The following is a 19817-nucleotide window of genomic DNA, read 5'->3' on the forward strand; positions in this document are numbered from 1 at the left end:
TTATGAAAAATAATTATTTTGAGTTTTCATTAATTTAATATTTTTTTTACAAAAAAGAAGAAAATAATTAAAAAGGTAAAGTATAAAAAATACAAAACTTACCATAAATGTTTAATAATTTATAATTAAAAAAAAACAATTTTTTATATATTTTTAAAAATGTTGTCTTTTTTTTATTAATAATAATAATATTTAATAATTATTATAATTTAATAAATTTATGAACAACTTTTAAATATCGTTCTATTCCATTTTCACGATACATACAACTTTCTTTAATATTTATATTTTTTTCATATATTTTTATTCCCTTTTTGTTCATTATAATTAATAATATTTAATAATAATATTAAAAGCATTTTTAAAAACTTTGTTATAATTAATATTTTCACCTTTTTTGTACAACTTATTTTATAATAATATACATTTATTTATTTTTTTTTTTAATTTTTGGTTTTAAGTTATACAGATTTAACTTACTAAGTAAGAAAAATCTTTTGTATACAATAGGAGATTCTAAAAAATATAATAAGAAAGTGATTGAAGGATTGAGGAAATGTTGCAGTGTTTATAAAAATAAATAAACAATAACAACCAAATACCTGTATGATGTTTAATTATAATTTATTTATTTTACGCTTGATTAAATGGTTGTCAGCCATCGTGTTATGGCGAAAAAACAATTCAACTAATTAAAATAATCTTTGATAAAAATTTAAATCTTATATTTGTAGTGAATAGGTACTTACACAATATTTATACACAGTTAGAGTTTATCTAATTATCATTTTTTTTTTATTTTTTTTTTCAATACTTTTTTTTAATTATTTATTTATAACAAGACCATTCACATTCAGTACATATATAAACACATTCATCATATAAATCTTTTTTAAAGATGTTTGATATTATTTTGTTACTTTTCTGTATGTTATATGTAAGTTACTTTTTTTTATCTTTTAATATGTATGTATATAAGTTTTTGCGCTAATCCCTTACAATTCCCATTCAATTTGTATAAAAGCATTTATAATCGATTAAAGCACTTTTCATTTCAATCATAATATAATAGTGTGTTGTGTCTATGGTTGTTCATATATATTTTTTTTTTATTTTTTTGCATGTGCTTGTGCACAACTTTTTACAATTAATGGGCATTTAAAGCAAAATTATTTAAAAAAAAAATTAAATCGCGACATTTTTGAAGCCCATTTTAATTTAAATTGCTTAATTAATTTTTTTTTTAATTTTTTTTCTACTAAAAAAACATCTAAGGCTGTGAAATATTTTTAGTTGGTGCTTTTTGTGTAATTTTTTCACTACTTTAATTTTTTGCTACACATATTGCCCGCTAAATTTAATTTTTTTCATTTTTTTTCTTTAAAAAGTACAATTTTTACTCGGATTTTAACGGCTTTTCCCGCCTGGGGAGTGAACTGCTTTAATTCTTATTTTTCTTACATTTTTAAACTAAAAGCTACCATAAAGTCTCATTGCGTTTCCAAATTAATAACTTTTTTTTAATTGTACAATTTATCTTTATACATTATTTAACATGACGGAAAATTATTTTGATCACAAAAAAAAAATATTTTAACACAAAAAAATTCATTTTCCACTTAAACCTATTTTTTGATTTTTTTTTCTTCTTCTAACACAAACTACAAATTTTTTACAAAAAAAAATACTTAAAGAAATTCGTTAAAACCTTAAAAAAATATGCTCTTCTATTGGTTTTTCTGTCGTAACTACGTGTTTTCGGCATGTTTTGTCATACTATCTAACTGAAAGATTGTTTTTAGAATATCATTTAGCAGGACGAGCGTCAACCGAATATTGAGTTTTTCATTTTGTAGCATTTGAAAGAAGTTTAACAGGCCGTAGCGTGTTGTTTCGGAACCAACAACGTGTTTGAGATCGTCTAAAATGAAAAAAAAATTGAAAATCGTGACTACAAGACGTTAAAAAGCAACACACCTGATAAGAAGGCAAATAAGGAAACACGAGCTGCCATGCGTGTACGAAGTTTCGTATTTTCCTCTCTCGTGATTTGTTGTGTTTGGAATTTGCCATCGGGCCAAATGGACTCCCTAAAAATGATTTTTGTTAATTTTTAAAAATTTTTGATTTAAGAGTTACTTACAATATCGCAACCAGCAACATTTCAACTTTTTCTGTATCCATTAAGCTTTTTGCGCCGTTGATTAGTTTCTTGTTTGCAGTGTAACTCACCCATGGAGCACCTGAAAAATCAAATTTAATCATTAAAATAATTTTTCTTAAGAAAATGTTTAAAGAAAATACCTAAAACACGATTTATAAGGCCTCGTCGAAGCCATTGAGATCGTGCCTGCAAGTCGAAAACCTCGTCCAAAAGATTTAATGCGGATTTTAATGCTGGATAGTCACTTGATTGCTAAAATTTTAAAAAAGAATTGAGATTTTTTGATGATTCAATGAGATTTGAGTAAATTACCTCCAATTGATATGATGAGTAATCCAGAAACGACGTATGCTTCACAGGTTTATTACCTAACATAATTCTAGAAATTCCTCCGAGTAGCGTATCAGGTATATTTTTAATTGTTTTAATGCCAGTCTTGAATGGGTTGACGATGCTTTCGAGCTAAAGAGAAAAATAATGAAGAATAATGAAAAAATAATGAAAATAATTTCGATTTTTATGTTAATTTATTATAGAAAATTAAAAAAAAATTAATGGAAAAATATTTCTCAAAAAATAAACAATTAAATTTCAGAAAAATTACCAAACAAAAAAAAAACAAAATTTAATTCTAAAAAAAATAAAATATAAATTTAATAATTTTAGAAAAAATAAATTTTATTTTTGAAAATTTTTTCAGTAATAAAATTATTATTTTTGCCTAAAATTTTATTATTTTGAAAAAAAAAATAAAAATTTAATTAAAATTAAATTTAAAAAATAAATAAAATTTGAATTAAAAATTTATTAAAATTTACATAAAATTTAAATAATTTTAAATAAAATTAAATGAACTCAAAATATATAATTTGAAATTTGAGCAAAAATTAAGATTTTTTGAAAAAAAAATCCATAAAAAATTAATTTAAAAAGAGGAAATTTAGGAATAAAAAAATATTTATGATTTTTTTTTTAATTTAATTTTTTTATGTTCTGTTGTTGAAAGTAAGATACTTTTTTCACTAAAAAAAATTATCTTCTTCGCTATTTTGAACAATTTTTGGTAATGAAGGAACTCTTGCACTAAAATTTCAATAAAAAATGAGAAATTCGTGAAAAAAAAACTTACCGTTCGCACCACAGCTCCTCCTTGCATTTTCTTGTCATTCGTATCTGGCTCGAGGAAGTCTCGGATCACAGCGTACATAGCTTCATTATTCTCTGCTCTAATACAAATAACACTTAAAAACTGATTTAACACATTCATCCTATGCTCTAGTACGACACGTTGGGTATTTTGGAATGCTTTTTTCGCGGGAAACGGTAACTTGCCCAGCTGGGTAAAGCGTTTCGTGAGATACTTCTTCAGCTCGAGGAACTTGGAGTACCGCCGATAAATGTGCCAACTTTTGTATTGATTATCCTCGATCACAGTCACTTGAATGGCGTACACGGCATACTGCCCATCCACATTGATTGCCGTATTGATGATTTTTGCGGTGAGTTTTTGCTTTGCCGCCACTCGCAGCTCCGAATCTGATTGTTTTCGTTGCTGATAACTACCGCCGCTCGCACTACTGCCACTACTCGAAGGTCTCAACAGATTATTGCCCGTATCTGTTTCGTCGTCACTCTTGCTGAGACACGGCGTTCGTGTCGCATTTGTATTTCCGCTCTTTCGGAGCTCCGGAATATTCAGGCGATTCACGTTTTTCAGGATTTCCGTGCAATCGCTTGCGGAACGGGCATGTTTGAGGTTACTGACTTCCAACAGGCGATTCGGCACATTCGGTTTGTTCGCAGAACTCGTCAAATCGTACGTTGTCCCAAGCGTTTTCGACTTTTCCTTGTTCTTCAAATCCATTTCGGACTTGACGGTGTGCAAATCGAGCTCATCGTCCTCGTCGAGTAACAAATCTCCCGAATTGGAATCACTTCCGCTCTCCATACTGACTGTCGTAAGTAACTCCGAATCTGTTTCCGTCTCGTTATTCACCTCTAACTCGAGCAATAATTTTTTGTAAGCGGCACTTTGGTAGAAATTGTTCAGAAAAACATCCTCGTTCTTCAATTTTTCATAGATAAATTTACAAATCGACTCGAACCACGTGGCATCCGGCATCACTGTCGTGTCTTTTAGCTTAATTTTCAGCACTTCAATGAGTCCCGGATCAACTTGCAGAAAATTATCCGACAACGGGATCAAGTAGTCCTTGTAAAGTTTGTACGCTTTATCACGAATTGTCTTGATGGCATCGTCACGATTCACTTTATGCTTGTTGATGTCACTTAGTGACTGTGTCGTCGTCTCTTTCCAATCTAAAAAAATAATTTTTGTTAATAATTTCTTCAAATATTGACACGAAATGGTCTCACCTTGTGCAGTCAGATAAAAAATCACATACTTTTGCAAATTTAAAATACTTAAATAATCTAAATAATACGAAATTGCCAGCTCTTTCTTCAGAATCTCGTCGAGACTTAATGTCGGAAGGTGAGTAACCAGCTTATCAGGGTACTTTTGGTAATTTTCTACAAGAAAAAAACAAATTTTAACGATTTAAAGGTCAAAAATTATCATTTTTTACCATTTCTATGATTCTGCAAGTTACTCATCCGCAAATCGATGAGCTGCTGGGCATATTTAAGACTTGCTAACTCGGCGGAGCAGTTATTATCGCGATATTTCATATCCATTTCCTTCGTTATCAGATGCCGCACCGCCCGTAGCTCCGTGATATCTGTACATTGTCGTATCATTTTTATCAGATATTCGCCCGAGGGTACATCTTTCGTGAACTAAAATTGAAATTTTATTGATTTTTATGCAATTTTTCAAGAAAAAAAATTTTTTTCTTACCTGTCGTGCAATTTGCAAGTTAATAAAATCGGGATCCGCTAACATGTAAATGAGTGGCTTGAAAACTACGTTCGCCAGAAGTGTGCTAAGGAACGTGCGAAGGATCAAACAGTCAAAATCCTGTTCGGGCAGCGTGTAATAAAGGATTGTTTCGGTAACGCGCGTCAAATATGTCTCCAAAGCCCGTTCATCCAAACATTCGTCCTTGAAGTCGCTGCAATTTTCGAAAAAAGCGTGCAGCAGACGCGTTTCCGGATCAATAAACTCCTCTTCCGTGTAAAATTTTGAGTTTGCAACATTTTTTCCCGACATATGACCCAGATGCCAATTGAGGTCGGTGTCACTTTTGTTTCTGCGATGACTTCCTTTCAAGCTGTTCCGTTGCGGCGACAATTTTTCGCGTAATTTCATCTTTTTCTGTTCGGCTTTTTTGTTGGTGACAGCCTGTGTGGCATTTCTGTACAATTTGCAGTGCGCCGCGACGTCGTCAATGAGCTTTGTTGTCAAAAGCGGGAGTAACGGGGCATTTTTGATGCGTTCACAGATATTTATCGCAGTTTCTTCGATCGAAACACGCGTCGAAACTTCGGTAAATTCTTTGCTGCTTGACAAGGAACTGAACCAGGAATCAATGAAATCCCGTATGATGTAGTCGATGATGGTATGAAGCAAGCTGTCGAGATGTTTGTTGCCACTGATGACTTTTTTCTTCTTTGGCGAGTTGCCGCTCGCGTATTTTTGCGCCATTACCGTTGCATCTTCGCCCAGCAAGATTCCCTTTTCTTCTTTGGCTTTTTTGTCTTTTTTCAGCTTCTCAAAGGGCTTCCATTTCGCCGATTTGGCTTCGTCTCCGGACTCGTCTTCGCTATTTTTGCTGCCTGACTTCTCCTTTTTGAACAACAAATCGAAGCCAGATCCGAAAATTCCTTTTTTCTTGCCGTCGGAGCCATCCTTGTGGCGTTTCAATTCTGTACTGTGAATTTTGATGTTGGGAGATATCACTTGGATCGGTTTGTTATCGCGAACTGCAATGAAAAAAAATATTTGTACTTGAACTTGGCATTGAAAACACTTGAAATTCAATTGAAAATCATCAAAAATGCCATTTACGGGCAAAAAATGTGCCGTCGAAGGACAATCGTAAGTCGCGTATGCGATATAGCGTGACTGACGACGACTAATGTGCATAAAAAGTAACAAAAGCAAAACAAAGGAAGCTGTTGAAGTGCATCAAAAACGTCATTTTTCGAACAACTTACGGATATTTAAGCCTAATGACTTCGTTTCCAGACTTTCCAGTGGGTTATCGGATGGATTTTTGTTCAAATAAGTGTCCATATCGTCATGGTTTAAGTACAAAATTGTCAAAATGCTGCAACGAAATTTCAAAATCGAATTAACGATTAAAAATATTGGAATGCGGACACAATTGAATGGCATTCGAGATAAGCCCGTATCAATCAACTTACCCCAAAATGAACGTAAAAACGGAGAGCAACAGAAAAATAAACCAGAAAATTCCCAGCGTATGAATGCAGAATCCCAGCATGAGAATGAGCCATGTCGTGTATTTCGTTTCCATGTCGGCTCTCAGCTCTGCGATGACGAATGAAAGAGAAAAGGTGAAGAAGGAATCCGGCGTAGATGATTAACAGATGATGACTTTTTTTTCGTCGTCGATCGTCGTCGTCGTCGTCGGAGCCACTAATTATTCGACATTTTAACTAATTTGCGTTGCGTTGTTTGATGCGTGTTGCTTGTTAGACGTTAGCTGCATTCGTTGAGTAGTTAGTTGTGTGTTAGTACACCGCAAATGGGGTATTTTAAGCCCTCCAGTGCTCCGTCAGATGTATTTCAGTCGGAGAGTTTCGTGTTTATTTTGGATTTAATTGAGACGAATGAAAGTGATAAAACGATTTTGCAATTTTAGTCGCATTTCCGAATTGAGGGCGTGAGTTACAGGAAGTATGAGGGCACTGTACCGGAAGTCAAACGAACGAACTGTTTGAATTAGCTCAAAGGCAATTTTTAATAGCTCTATGTTCTGTTTACTAAATTTTTCTTGGTCAAAACTCGAAAATTTCTCGAAAACTCGAACTCAACAAGTTCCAAAAAAGTTTTACAAAAAATAACGATCAAAAACTGTGTCAAAGCCATTTTTGCCAAATCTTTCTCCAAATGGATAAAAATTTGTCAGAGGGCTCTAATTTATCATTTTTAATCATTTAATAACTCAAAACTGCCAAAAAATTGAAACTGAAAAAAAAAATTTTTCTTTGACACAGTTTTGTTTTGAAAACTAAATCAAGAGCAAAACCAAATCAAAAACTGTGTCAAAGCCATTTTTGTCAAATCTTGCTCCAAATGGATAAAAATTTGTCAGAGGGCTCTAATTTATCATTTTTAATCATTTTATAACTCAAAACTGCCAAAAAATTGAAACTGAAAAAAAAATTTTTATTTGACACAGTTTTGTTTTGAAAACTAAATCAAGAGCAAAAAAACTGTGTCAAAAACTGTGTCAAAGCCCATTTTGTCAAATCTTGCTCCAAATGGATAAAAATTTGTCAGAGGGCTCTAATTTATCAAATCATTTAATAACTAAAACTGCCAAAAAATTGAAACTGAAAAAAAAAATTTTTTTTGACACAGTTTTGTTTTGAAAACTAAATCAAGAGCAAAACTCAAAAACTGTGTCAAAGCCATTTTTGTCAAATCAAAAACTGTGTCAAAGCTCAAAGCCTAATTTATCATTTTGAAATTTTGAGGGCTCTAAATCATTTTTAATCATTTTATAACTCAAAACTGCCAAAAAATTGAAACTGAAAAAATTTTTTTTCTTTGACACAGTTTTAATTTGAAAACTAAATCAAGAGCAAAACTAAATCAAAAACTGTGTCAAAGTGTCAAAGCAATTTTTGTCAAATCTTGCTCCAAATGGATAAAAATTTGTCAGAGGGCTTTAAGTTATCATTTTTAATCATTTTAAAACTCAAAACTGCTAAAAAATTGAAACTGAAAAAAAAAATTTTTTTATTTGACACAGTTTTGTTTTGAAAACTAAATCAAGAGCAAAACCAAATCAAAAACTGTGTCAAAGCCCATTTTGTCAAATCTTGCTCCAAATGGATACAAATTTGTCAGAGGGCTCTAATTTATCATTTTTAATCATTTAATAACTCAAAACTGCCAAAAAATTGAAACTGAAAAAAAAAATTTATTTGACACAGTTTTGTTTTGAAAACTAAATCAAGAGCAAAACCAAATCAAAAACTGTGTCAAAGCCCATTTTGTCAAATCTTGCTCCAAATGGATAAAAATTTGTCAGAGGGCTCTAATTTATCATTTTTAATCATTTAATAACTCAAAACTGCCAAAAAATTGAAAATGAAAAAAATTTTTCCTTTGACATAGTTTTGTTTTGAAAACTAAATCAAGAGCAAAACTGTGTCAAAAACTATGTCAAAAACTGTGTCAAAGCCATTTTTGTCAAATCTTGCTCCAAATGGATAAAAATTTGTCAGAGGGCTCTAATTTATCATTTTTAATCATTTAATAACTCAAAACTGCCAAAAAATTGAAACTGAAAAAAAAAATTTTTCTTTGACACAGTTTTGTTTTGAAAACCAAATCAAGAGCAAAACTAAATCAAAAACTGTGTCAAAGCCAAAACCAAATCAAAAACTATTTTTTTGTCAAATCTTGCTCCAAATGGATAAAAATTTGTCAGAGGGCTCTAATTTATCATTTTTAATCATTTTATAACTCAAAACTGCCAAAAAATTGAAACTGAAAAAAAAACACAGTTTTGTTTGAAAACTTCAAGAGCAAAACCAAATTGTGTCAAAAACTGTGTCAAAGCCATTTTGTCTTACAAAAATTTGTCAGAGGGAAAAATTTTATCATTTTTAAATCAATAACTCAAATACTGCCAAAAAATTGAAACTGAAATTTGCAAGATTTTAAAATAATTATTGAGGAAAAAATTCAAAACTTTTTCGACAAATTTTAATAAAATTTTTAAATATAAAATTAAAATTTTGAACTTTCAAAAATTTAGCCTTTCACAATGTAGTACATTAACAAAAATATACCCATTACGAAATCGCAATGCTAATTCAATCGATTTTACGTGTGAACTCGAGTGATTTTTTTCAATAGGGGAATGTGTGTGTTGCATTAATTAAATTATATCGATTTTGATTAGAAAACGAGCGACATTTGACGAGACAGTTTTTCGGAAAGACAGTTTAGAACGCGTGCAATTATGTTCGAGGAAGGAGCCGAGGGATTTTCATCCCTTTTCCCATACTATCTCCTTGTACTTTTTCCGACATTATTGATTCTGAGTCCCTCCGTGGTGACTGCAAATCCACAAAGCACTTTTCCCCTCACGGTATCGCGGATGAGCCAATTTGATTTGTACGGAAATTTCTATGGTAAGCCCATCTTCGTCTTTTATCTGAACAAATTTCCTTCTAAAACACGCTTTTTTGTAGGTTGCCGGGCCTCAGCATTGAATTTGGAAGCAAAATCACTCTACACATGGAGCACTTCACGTCACTGCGTTGTCACAAAGTTGGAGGACCTGACAATCGATCATTACAAGGAGATCCGAAGCAAAGCTGGAGGTCTCGTGATCCTGATGCCAAAGGATTTCTCCTTGCTTTCGTACGAGGAGAAGCAAGTAAGTGACCTAAATAATTTTTTCGTGCAAGAAAAATAAAAAAATTATTTTTTTTTAGCAAATTCGAGTATTGGAACAAGTAATGTTGCAACTAGACATTTCAATTCCCGTTTATTTTGCGCCATACAAACCTCAACTCGAAGAAGTAATTGGCGAAATATCGCGAGCCTCCGATTCACGTGACACAAACAAAAAACGAGAATCAGCGTTGACGGAAATTTTCAACACAATTTCCGCAAATGGGTACCAAATCATGGTTCAGGGAGCTACGCATGCCGTCAACAAAGCCTCAAAGATCCCCATTTTACAAGGAGAGATGGTAAAGCCTGTCAGCAAAAATACCGAAGCCGATTCAAAGTTACCGATGATCATGGTTGTCGCCCATCTCGAGAATTTCGGTCTCATTAACCAGCAATTAAGTAATAATGATGTCGCAATTTTGTTGTCGCTCGTAGATTTGTTCAGCAAATTGAACAATGGCATCAACACATCGCCAAAATACCGTCTTCTCTTCTTGGTTACGGAATCGGGACCCGTTCTCAACTACCAAGGCACCAAAAAGTGGTTGGATGTGAATATCGACGAGAACGCGTTGTCCCAAAAGCCCGAATTTGTCGTTTGTTTGGATTCGTTGGGCCGATCGACGGAAAAGATGTTCATGCATGTGTCGAAACCGCCCAAGGAAGGCACCCAAATGAACAATTTCTTCAAGATTTTGAAGACAAGTGCGGAAAAGTACGGAAATATGTCGCTCGAGGGCATCCACAAAAAGATTAATTTGGCAGATGTGACGCTGGCATGGGAACACGAGAGATTCAGCATGAAACGGATGCCGGGATTGACGATTTCCAACATGAAGGTGAGTTAAATGGACAAGTTTGACCTACTTTTGAAAGGTTTCTAATGCAATTTTGATATTTTTAGAACCATAAAGAACCCCTTCGCACGACAATATTTGAAGATGAGGACTCAACAAGTATGGAAGCCATAGAAATGAACACGAAGATTATCGCAGAAGCCTTAGCGCGTTACGTTTATGACATTAATGATGGTGAAATTTTCACTGGAACGATGGTAAGTCATGAAAAACGTTAATTTTGAGTCAAAAATTATTTTTCGAAGATAAAAAATGAAAAAAAAATTGTAATTCTTGACCAAATTTGAATAATTTAGTCTCAAAAAGATCAAATCTCATAATTTTTTTAAAGTTTTCACTCAGATTTTTCATACTTTTTGATAAATTTTAAATATTTTTTTTAGAATTTCGCAAAAAAGGTTCAACTTCAGATAAAATTTAATTTTTGGTCATTCATTTTATAAAATTTTCTCATTTTACATGCTAAAATAATATTTTGTAAAACAAAAATATCTTTAAAAAATTATATTTTTGTTCAAAAATTCTTATTTTAAAAATTTTAAACCAGATTTTAAATAAAATTTTCGACCAAATTTTACAAGTCAAAAATCCATCAATTACATTAAATTTCTTCGTTTATCTTCATAAAATAATTTTAAATTAGATTTCTCATAATTTTTATTTCAAAAAAACATTTTGAATAAAAATTTATGAAGTTTTTTTGTCATTTCTGATCAATTTTTAGCCAAACTTAAATAAAAAAAAATCTCAAAATTCATTCTAATAAAATTTCTTCAATAAATAAAATCAAATTTTAACATTTTTTAACATTTTTTTTTTTTTAATTTCAGGCCGTAACTCGCAACCTCATCAAACCGTGGCTCAACATCAAATCCACGCAACTCAACAACGACCTGAAAAACGCATTTGAAAAATACCTCAAGAACGTCAAACTCACATACGAGAAACCCGATCCACGTGAACCTGATTTCATGCTCTACACAGGCCACGACGCCCAATTAAATGTCTACAACGTAAAACCTGCCATTTTTGACTTGTTCCTAACATTTGTGATTGCCATTTATTTGTGCGGCGTCTACTTCGGCATTCTCTACTTCCCCAAATTCTACGACTTGGTGTGCAAAATGAACATTTGCTCAGGCACATCAGCCAACGGTGCAAACAATTCAATCAATAGCAATAGCAACGGCAAAGCCAAAGCCCATTAAAAAAGTAGCAAGTCATCAATCCGATCAAAAATTACTCAGTTTTTGCCACCAATGCATTTTTTTGTTTGTTTGTTTCACCGCAGGATTTTTTTTCTGTTAAAATTTATTTAAGATTTTAAGAGATTTGTTTTAATTTTGAATAAAAATATAAAAAATATCTAGTGATTAGTGGTTAAAACAGTTCATTAGGGGAGATTTCCTTCCAAAGACTTGAAATAAGACGATGACGACACGTAAAAAATAAAATTTTCTATCTAGATATCAAATTAATTAAGAAATTAATTGTAATTAGGAGAAAAAATTGGTAAAAAGGGTCGAAATTAAAAAAAATAAGCAGTCATGTAGGATTTCAGGGTTAGTTGTTAGAAAAAATCTTTCCGTCTCGTCTTATACTCTGCTAAAAATAATAATTTAATGGATTTTTAACGTAAATTAAAATAAAAATAAATAAAAAGGAAAGTTAAACATAATTAGGAATGATAAAAATAAATTAAAATATTTAATAAAGCCCAAAAATGTTGTTTTTATTATGACTTACCTCACGTGTAAAAATTTAATTTTTTGTAAATTTTCAAGAAATTTTTATTAAATTTCTTCATTTTTTTATTTTTTATTATAAAAATACCTTAAATTAATTTAAAAAACGCTAAATTACGAGAATTTTTAACACTATATGAGGAATCGTTTATCAATGAGGGTCTTTTTCGCCAAATTTGTCTTGGAAAATTTCTCTACAACGGCTGAGAATAACTAAAAAGATAAAAAATTTTCATTAAAAATCAATTTTTGACTAAATTTTATCAAAATCTCACCTTGAACGTTATTCCAATAATTAAAATGCTGAAGAGAAAGTCATCTGTGAGGATCAGAACGAGACAGAAAAGCATCAATTCAAAAGTTGCCAACAAAAATTCATTCCCGTAGAACAAAACTTTGTCGAAAGAATGTCCATTGTCGATGTAAAAGATGCCTTTGCTCTCGTTGATGTACGTTTGGAGCTCACAATCCATCAGTTGTTCGATAATGGATTTCTCTTGAATGACATAATCGAGGTCTTTTAGTGCCTGAAACGGATAAAAATTAATTTTTTGTTGAAAAAAAAATTTTTTTTTGACTTACATGATCGATAAATGCCGAAAAAAATCGATTAATGTTGAAATACGAAGCTAAAATCTTATCCGACGTGTATTCCAAAGCTCCATTCAAAAATCCATCCGGTCCATGACTGATCGCGCTAATGTTGCTCGTCTTCTTCGCTTGATTTATCAACCTTTCGTACATCAATCTCAAGTTCCTCGGCGCTAAAATCGTGTAAGTTTGTTGTTCCGAGCCTGGAAGTAATCCGCGATGCCCGCACATGTTCTCCTCTTCGCGCCGAAACTGCATTATCATCGAGCACATGTCAGTATCGGAGAATCCATGCGGCGATCTGCCGTGAATATAAAAGCCATACGACGTCATACTGAGGATCAGCACGGAAATATTCGAAATTGAACAAACATCGACGAAATTCTGGATCGGATTGTCGATGTAACGTTCGTGGAAGATGAAATTGTAGATGATTTGGGCGAAATAAATGGTCGAGTAGATGATGATTCCGACAGCGAGCTTCAGAATTTTGTCCGTTGAAGTGTGAGAATTGAGAGTTGGATGATCTGCGTGAAAAGGACCTCCGCCCGTGGAAAGAAGAAAATCAGTTGATGACCAATTTTGGAATCCAAAGACGAAAAAGGCGAAACAAAGAAGGATGAAATGTGCGAGAAATGAGATTTTTCGTTTAGTCATCAATTCTTGCCATTCGTTAGCGATGAAATACATTCGCCATGCCGAGACACTTTCGACTGTGGTGTGTTTGGTCTGAAATTGAGAAGAAAAAATGTTAGATTTTAAGAAAATTTGAAAAATTTTGAAGAATTTTTCATTCAAATTAACAAAAAGTTTATTTTAAGAGCTAAGAAATTCATTTCAAGAGCAAAGAAGTTCATTTTAAAAGCTGAGAATTTTATTTCAAGAGCTGAGAAGTTTATTTCAAAAGCTGAGAAGTTCATTTTAAGAGCTAAGAAATTAATTTCAAAAGCTGAGAAGTTTATTTCAAAAGCTGAGAAGTTCATTTCAAAAGCTGAGAAGTTCATTTTAAGAGCTAAGAAATTAATTTCAAAAACTGAGAAGTTTATTTCAAAAGCTGAGAAGTTCATTTCAAAAACTAAGAAGTTCATTTCAAAAGCTGAGAAGTTTATTTCAAAAGCTGAGAAGTTCATTTCAAAAGCTGAGAAGTTTATTTCAAAAGCTGAGAAGTTCATTTCAAAAGCTGAGAAATTCATTTCAAAAGCTGAGAAGTTCATTTCAAAAGCTGAGAAGTTCATTTCAAAAACTAAGAAGTTCATTTCAAAAGCTGAGAAGTTTGTTTCAAGAGCTGAGAAGTTTTTTTCAAAAGCTAAGAAATTAATTTCAAAAGCTGAGAAGTTTATTTCAAAAGCTGAAAAGTTCATTTCGAAAACTAAGAAATTAATTTTAAGGCCTTTGACGATTATTTAAAGGCCTAATTGCTCATTTTCATTCACAAAATTTTAAAATATGAGATTTTTTTTATAAAAATTTGATAATTTTCATTAAAAAGTCAATTCAAACACTCACCGTGATTCCCGATGCAATCGATGGCGTATCAAAATAATTCCTGGAAGTACTTTCAAACACTTTTGGTCTCTCCCAATCGATGAAAAATATATCGACATTCACTTGCAACCAAAAATGACGCAATATCTTCACAAACTACAAGAAAAACTTCTTCATTACCTTCGATTCACGTCATGCGATAACAAAATTTCTTACCTTAAATGCCACCGCTGCATAAACGAACACCTCCAAAGCCTCCTGCTCGGCAATCGGAAGCAATATTTTTACTTTTTTCTGCGACTTGTAGGTGCACAACACGTAAATGCTAATAATAATCACTACCAAAAACAGTGCATTCGCTATCGTCGAACACAAAAAAATTAAAAAGTTGGAAAATATTTCCATGTCGTAAAAAATCTTGTTTTGCCGTATTTTGTAGCAAACCGTTTGGAAGATTGCCATTACGAATGCCAGCAATATGAAGATCGGAAGCAAAATTTCCAGCAAATAATCGAAACTGTAGTGTTTGTTGAACGCAATTTTGAACTCAAAGTCGATATTTTCCACGTCTTTCGCGTCTGTGTGATTCAAGACTCCATAATCGACGATCAGTAACGGCACGGAGACTCTATTCGGTTTTTTCTCGTGATCATGCACTTTGAACCGCAATTCGATGCTTTTGGCGTAACGAACGTAATTGAATTGTTGCTCGAATTTCGGTTCCTGATACAATTCCGGCTTGAAATGAAGACTCGCGCCACTCAAAATATCAATCAGGGAAAATCTCTTCACCAAAATCCATTCTTCGGCATTTTCTTCGTCATTTTGGGTGCCAAACATGTCGCGAATCAGCACAGGAACTGTTTTTACCATCCGATGATTATTTTCCCAATAACTCAGATACAAACTCATGAAAGTCATGCCCTGCCGCATTTCATGCCGAATCCAACTATCGAGATTGAGTTTGCATGTACTTTGCCAATTGCGCGCAAAACGAATGCGATTTGCTGTCCCGCCGGAAAATTTAGCGCACATGTTCAAGTCACTCATCAAGCTCAAAGGACGAATGTTCAAGAGTTGCCCGTGAATGTTGTAACTGACCATTAGGAATTGCACGGTGTTATTTGGCTAAAAATAGAAGAAAAATGTTAAGAATTATCAAGTTATTTATGGTAATGAGAGGAAAACACACAAAAGTCATAAAATTAAGTAAAAATAATTACACGACGGCGTAATAACGAGACTTTTTTGTTCGTTTTTAACAGAAATTAAGATAAGAGCAGCAATTTTCAACAAGTTAATTAATGAAATTGTTGATACAATAACCATAAAGTAGGTTTTTGAGGTAAAGATTTGGCGCTTTTGAAAATTTTTTTTAAACGAGCAAAATTTTGAAAAATCTATCTTTTTTTACTTATTTTTGATTTCTAAAAATTCGAAATTCAAAAGTCTTCTTAAAACAAAACTTGGTATTTTGACGTTAGATGGCGCTTTAAAAAAAAAAAGTAATTTTTTATTTTTAAATATTTATATTTTTTGAAGAAAATCTCTCATGAATAATGAAAACTGAAAGTTTTTTCAAAACTTATTACAATTGTGCTATTTGTATGAAATTCTGAACAAAATTCTAAAAAAAATTGACGTTAGATGGCGCTTTATAATTTTACTTTTTTCAAACGAAAAATTTTTTCCAAAATCTATTATGTTTGAAAGATAAAATTTATTTTTTTTTATTAAAAAAATTGTAAAAATCGAAACTCAAAAGTTTAAACAAAAATTGGTATTTTAACGTTAGATGGCGCTTTATAAAAAAAAATAAAAATTTGGATTAAATTGTGAACAAAATTCTTTCATAAATAATGAAAACTGAAAGTTTTTCCAGAACTTTTTACAATTGTGGTTTTTGTATAAAATTCTGAATAAAAATTTAAAAAAAATTGACGCTAGATGGCGCTTTATAATTTATTTTTTTTTAAACGAAATAAATTTTTCAAAATCTATGAAGGCCTTGAACTTTTTAAATTAAAAATCTCTTAAGAACGAAATTTAATTGTCTTTTTGAAACAAAAACTTGAAAATTGACGTTAGATGGCGCTTTATAAGTTACAAACTCAAAAGTTTTGAATATTTTTGATAGAGAATCTCTATAAATTGATAAAAAAGTGACGAATAATCATAAAAACTTAGGTCTGAGTATAAAATTCTGAAACAAAAACTTTTAAAAATTGACGTTAGATGGCGCTTTATAAATGAAATTCTTCTAATTTTAAGCTCTCCTAAATAAAATGTGGCTCAATTTTGTATTAAATAATAATAAAATCTCTTTTAAATTAATTCTACTCTAATAATTACTCCTAATCAAAGGTCCATAAAACCATTTTCGGTCATTTAAATCGCATAACGGCATTTTCTAGACTTCTTTAATCACAGTAGCAAATCAAAACAAAGCTTTCATGCATCAAAAATAAATTACTATATTTAGGTCACATGCAACAAAAATAAAATTACCATATCGTCCTCCATATTATACTGAAAGTCCAGTGCTCTATCGAACAGCTCAGTGACGTACTTTCCCTTGCGATAAAACAAGAACGGTCTCATGCGTTCGTTGTAATTACTCCCAGCAATTTCCGACGTTTGTGTCATGTAAAACTGATGACACGGCGAATTTCGGTTCATGCTGTAGTGCGACAAGATACAAAGATTCGCCAACTGCTGACATGCCGTCTGATTCTTCACCAAATGACAAAAGAGCATGAGAAACTTCATCTGGCTGTACAACGGACTCGTCTTGAAACCCTGATATTGCTGATATTCCGACAACAATTTCAGCGGGACACAAAATTCGTTGAGATACGTCGCGTGTGACGTCACGTTGCATGTGCAATCGCCATTAGTGCCATCATCGTTTGAACTTTCGTAGATTTGAACATTGATACGATGCGATGAATAAATTGTGTAGTTCATTTGTTTCAAATGGCATTTTGATTTGTTGCTTCTTCGTCGCGCTGCATTATTAATGATTGCCGTGTCATTTTTCGGACAATCGGTAGTCTTGTCGCAAACCTTCTCGCAGATGGGACGCTGGAAAATGTTGTCGAACGTGTATTGAGTGACGGATTTGGCGTCGCAAATGCACGAAAGACCTGAAAAGAGACAGAAAATTGGACAAATATTAGTTTTGACACCCACTTGATGCACAATATAGCGTCATTAAAGATAATTTTCCGATCAATTGTGGAAAAGTCATTAAATCGTAATTACTCGTATCGATGAAATTGATGCCCCTCACGGGTTAACAAAGTTATTATTGCGCTGACAATCAAAAATTACGTAATTCAAGCAGACTGGAGTATCGTGTTTTCATTAAATAAGCAAGTGCGATTTCGCAAATTTTTCACATTTCATCCTAACTTTATTTTTTCAAAAAATTCAGGTAAGAAAAAAAATGCAGTCAAAATTATTGATTTTTATATTTTTAGATTTTTTTTTGCTCAGTATCATAAAAAAAATTAATTTCGAATTTGAATCTTTTTTAATTCAAGCTTTAAAAATAATTAAATTTTTTGTAGAAATTATTTTAAAATTTTTCTCAAGACAATTTTAAATAAAAAAAATAAAATTTCATTCATTTTTGATTCAACTTTTAATTCAAGTTTTCTTGAATTAATTATTTTTAAAAAATACGTAATTTTTAATCTATTTCTTATAAAATTTGTTAAGAAAAGAATATTTAAAAAATTAAAAATATTGAAAAAAAATTAAAAATTTTGTTAATTTCAAATTTTAGAGGATTTTAATTCAAGTTTTTAATATTATTTTTATTTTAAAAAATTTAATTTAATTTTTTAATTGAAGTATTTAAAAAATTTTAGACAACTTTGATGAAAAATTTTTTAAATAATTTTGAAAAAATTAAAAATAAAATTGAAAACTGTAAAAATTTTTAAATTTGTTTTAAAATTTAACGGATATTTTTAAAATTTAATTTAATTTTAATCAAAAATGTTCATTATTTCTCATTTTAAATACTTTGGAGTCTAAAATAACGTGAAAAAAATCTAATTGCCTTTGCCTTGCATGCAAAAAACGGTAATCATCAACAAAATTCTAATCAACAGTGAATGAATCATCACATCCGTTTCCTTTTTGTCGTTTTCATTACCGTTTTTGCTCAGTTTCGTACAAAACTTCATTCAAAATGTGCTTTGATGTCACCGAAGTATCGTTCGATAAACCTGGAAGAGGTAAAAAAATTTTCAAAAAAATCATAAAAAAAATATTATTCTCATATTTTTTAATTTTTTTTTAGAATATCATCCCGGAGAGCAATTAAATTGCGAAATCATCGTGATCCCAACTTGCATGTGGAACATTTTCAAACTCGATTCAATTTCTGTGAACGTCACTTGTCCTTACGAGAAAATTCCTGTGCCGTATTTCCAGTTATCTAGACTTGCGAATTTTGATGCTCCAGCTCACGAAAGACTTAGACTCTCGCGTCAAGCATCGAGTTCGAGACGAAGTGAGATGGAGGAACTCATTTGCAGGGACTTTGAGTTGTCGAACGGGCTGAATCGGTTTAATGTGTCGTTTAAAGTGCCGAATGTGTCGAATGGAACATTTAGAAGTAAGATTTAATTCTTAATAAAAAAAATAAAGTTAAAAATTTTAAATTAAATATAATTTAATTTTTAATTATTTTATTTTTTTATTTATTTTTTTTTAATTAAAAATTTTTAAGAAAAAAAAAATATTTATTTAATAATTTTAAATTATTTAATTAAAAATTAAAAAAAATAATTAATTTAAATTTAATTTATTTTAATTTTTTAATTGATTTTAATTTAATTTTATTTTATTTTAAATTTTTAATTAAATTTAATATTAGTTTTAATTAAATTTAACTATTTTTATTTTTTTTTTATTTTTTAAATTTTTTTTTAGCTCATGACCAACTAATCCGCTGTAAAATGCAAATAATTTTATACATTCGATATTTACCGCGGATCCCAATCTTTTTCACCAACGAATGGTTCGTCCTTACGCCATCGAATATCAAGGAAACGAAGGAAAAACTCCGAAATGTGGCTTTACGACTCATTAATAACCTTGAAAATTGACATTGACTCCCATTGAAGGACTATTTTTAGCGAAATTGTGTTACAACAGCGGAACATTCCACTTCCTTTCACGCTTCATCGCTCAATAAATTGTGCCATCAACACCTTAATTATCGATGTTTTGATTCCTCCTCGGTGCTTTTGTCTTTCGTGTAACATTTATTTTTATTGAGCAGCATGTCGTTGTTTATATTTACAACCAATGCAGCAATAAAGCACTTGATAATTTACATTTTGATGAGTGACACGTGGAACGAGCAACGAGCATAAATTTTGAATGAAAAT

The 19817-nt window shown here is 31.3% G+C and overlaps 4 protein-coding genes across 5 annotated transcripts; 2 read left to right on the forward strand and 2 right to left on the reverse strand.

The window, feature by feature from the left end:
• Nucleotides 1-973: 973 nt before the first annotated feature.
• Nucleotides 974-6876, reverse strand: LOC134827910 (sorting nexin-13). Its single transcript, XM_063840787.1, has 11 exons — nucleotides 6494-6876; nucleotides 6284-6396; nucleotides 5025-6049; nucleotides 4753-4963; nucleotides 4541-4696; nucleotides 3294-4483; nucleotides 2477-2626; nucleotides 2305-2416; nucleotides 2144-2243; nucleotides 1978-2090; nucleotides 974-1921 (listed from the first exon to the last, which is right to left on the reverse strand). Exons 1-11 carry the CDS (start codon nucleotides 6604-6606, stop codon nucleotides 1749-1751), a joined length of 3456 nt encoding a protein of 1151 aa, XP_063696857.1. The 5' UTR covers nucleotides 6607-6876; the 3' UTR covers nucleotides 974-1748.
• A 2288-nt stretch (nucleotides 6877-9164) lies between these two features.
• LOC134838107 (BOS complex subunit ncln) lies at nucleotides 9165-12303 on the forward strand. The gene is made up of 5 exons (XM_063853564.1): nucleotides 9165-9463; nucleotides 9524-9711; nucleotides 9770-10570; nucleotides 10636-10785; nucleotides 11419-12303. The coding sequence occupies exons 1-5, from the start codon at nucleotides 9292-9294 to the stop codon at nucleotides 11794-11796; spliced, it is 1689 nt and encodes a 562-aa protein (XP_063709634.1). The 5' UTR covers nucleotides 9165-9291; the 3' UTR covers nucleotides 11797-12303.
• Nucleotides 12304-12439: 136 nt separating this feature from the next.
• On the reverse strand, nucleotides 12440-17623 carry LOC134837731 (meckelin). The gene is made up of 7 exons (XM_063853117.1): nucleotides 17602-17623; nucleotides 16918-17555; nucleotides 14626-15537; nucleotides 14431-14565; nucleotides 12916-13653; nucleotides 12609-12860; nucleotides 12440-12546 (listed from the first exon to the last, which is right to left on the reverse strand). Exons 1-7 carry the CDS (start codon nucleotides 17621-17623, stop codon nucleotides 12466-12468), a joined length of 2778 nt encoding a protein of 925 aa, XP_063709187.1. The 3' UTR covers nucleotides 12440-12465.
• Nucleotides 17400-19698, forward strand: LOC134833179 (uncharacterized). 2 transcript variants are annotated; one of them, XM_063847426.1, is made up of 4 exons: nucleotides 17400-17845; nucleotides 18588-18656; nucleotides 18722-19039; nucleotides 19357-19698. In XM_063847426.1, the coding sequence occupies exons 2-4, from the start codon at nucleotides 18611-18613 to the stop codon at nucleotides 19530-19532; spliced, it is 540 nt and encodes a 179-aa protein (XP_063703496.1). In that variant the 5' UTR covers nucleotides 17400-17845; nucleotides 18588-18610; the 3' UTR covers nucleotides 19533-19698. The 2 variants fall into 2 exon arrangements, with proteins under 2 accessions (XP_063703496.1, XP_063703488.1); XM_063847418.1 differs by having other exon boundaries at nucleotides 17401-17845; nucleotides 18531-18656; nucleotides 19357-19695.
• The last annotated feature ends 119 nt before the right edge of the window (nucleotides 19699-19817 follow it).

Source organism: Culicoides brevitarsis, chromosome 1, assembly GCF_036172545.1.
Source record: "Culicoides brevitarsis isolate CSIRO-B50_1 chromosome 1, AGI_CSIRO_Cbre_v1, whole genome shotgun sequence".
NCBI lineage: Eukaryota > Metazoa > Arthropoda > Insecta > Diptera > Ceratopogonidae > Culicoides > Culicoides brevitarsis.

Coding starts and splice junctions, on each gene's coding strand:
- LOC134827910 (XM_063840787.1), bottom strand. CDS start 6,606: ATGGAAACGAAATACACGACATGGCTCATTCTCATGCTGGGATTCTGC. Junction 4,964..5,024: donor ACTTGCAAATTGCACGACAG/GTAAGAAAAAAA, acceptor TTTCAATTTTAG/TTCACGAAAGATGTACCCTC. Junction 2,244..2,304: donor CCTTATAAATCGTGTTTTAG/GTATTTTCTTTA, acceptor TTGATTTTTCAG/GTGCTCCATGGGTGAGTTAC.
- LOC134838107 (XM_063853564.1), top strand. CDS start 9,292: ATGTTCGAGGAAGGAGCCGAGGGATTTTCATCCCTTTTCCCATACTAT. Junction 9,464..9,523: donor TTTGTACGGAAATTTCTATG/GTAAGCCCATCT, acceptor GCTTTTTTGTAG/GTTGCCGGGCCTCAGCATTG. Junction 9,712..9,769: donor TTTCGTACGAGGAGAAGCAA/GTAAGTGACCTA, acceptor ATTTTTTTTTAG/CAAATTCGAGTATTGGAACA.
- LOC134837731 (XM_063853117.1), bottom strand. CDS start 17,623: ATGACGCTATATTGTGCATCAA. Junction 15,538..16,917: donor ATAATATGGAGGACGATATG/GTAATTTTATTT, acceptor TTCTATTTTTAG/CCAAATAACACCGTGCAATT. Junction 14,566..14,625: donor ATGCAGCGGTGGCATTTAAG/GTAAGAAATTTT, acceptor TTTTTCTTGTAG/TTTGTGAAGATATTGCGTCA.
- LOC134833179 (XM_063847426.1), top strand. CDS start 18,611: ATGTGCTTTGATGTCACCGAAGTATCGTTCGATAAACCTGGAAGAG. Junction 18,657..18,721: donor GTTCGATAAACCTGGAAGAG/GTAAAAAAATTT, acceptor ATTTTTTTTTAG/AATATCATCCCGGAGAGCAA. Junction 19,040..19,356: donor GTCGAATGGAACATTTAGAA/GTAAGATTTAAT, acceptor ATTTTTTTTTAG/CTCATGACCAACTAATCCGC.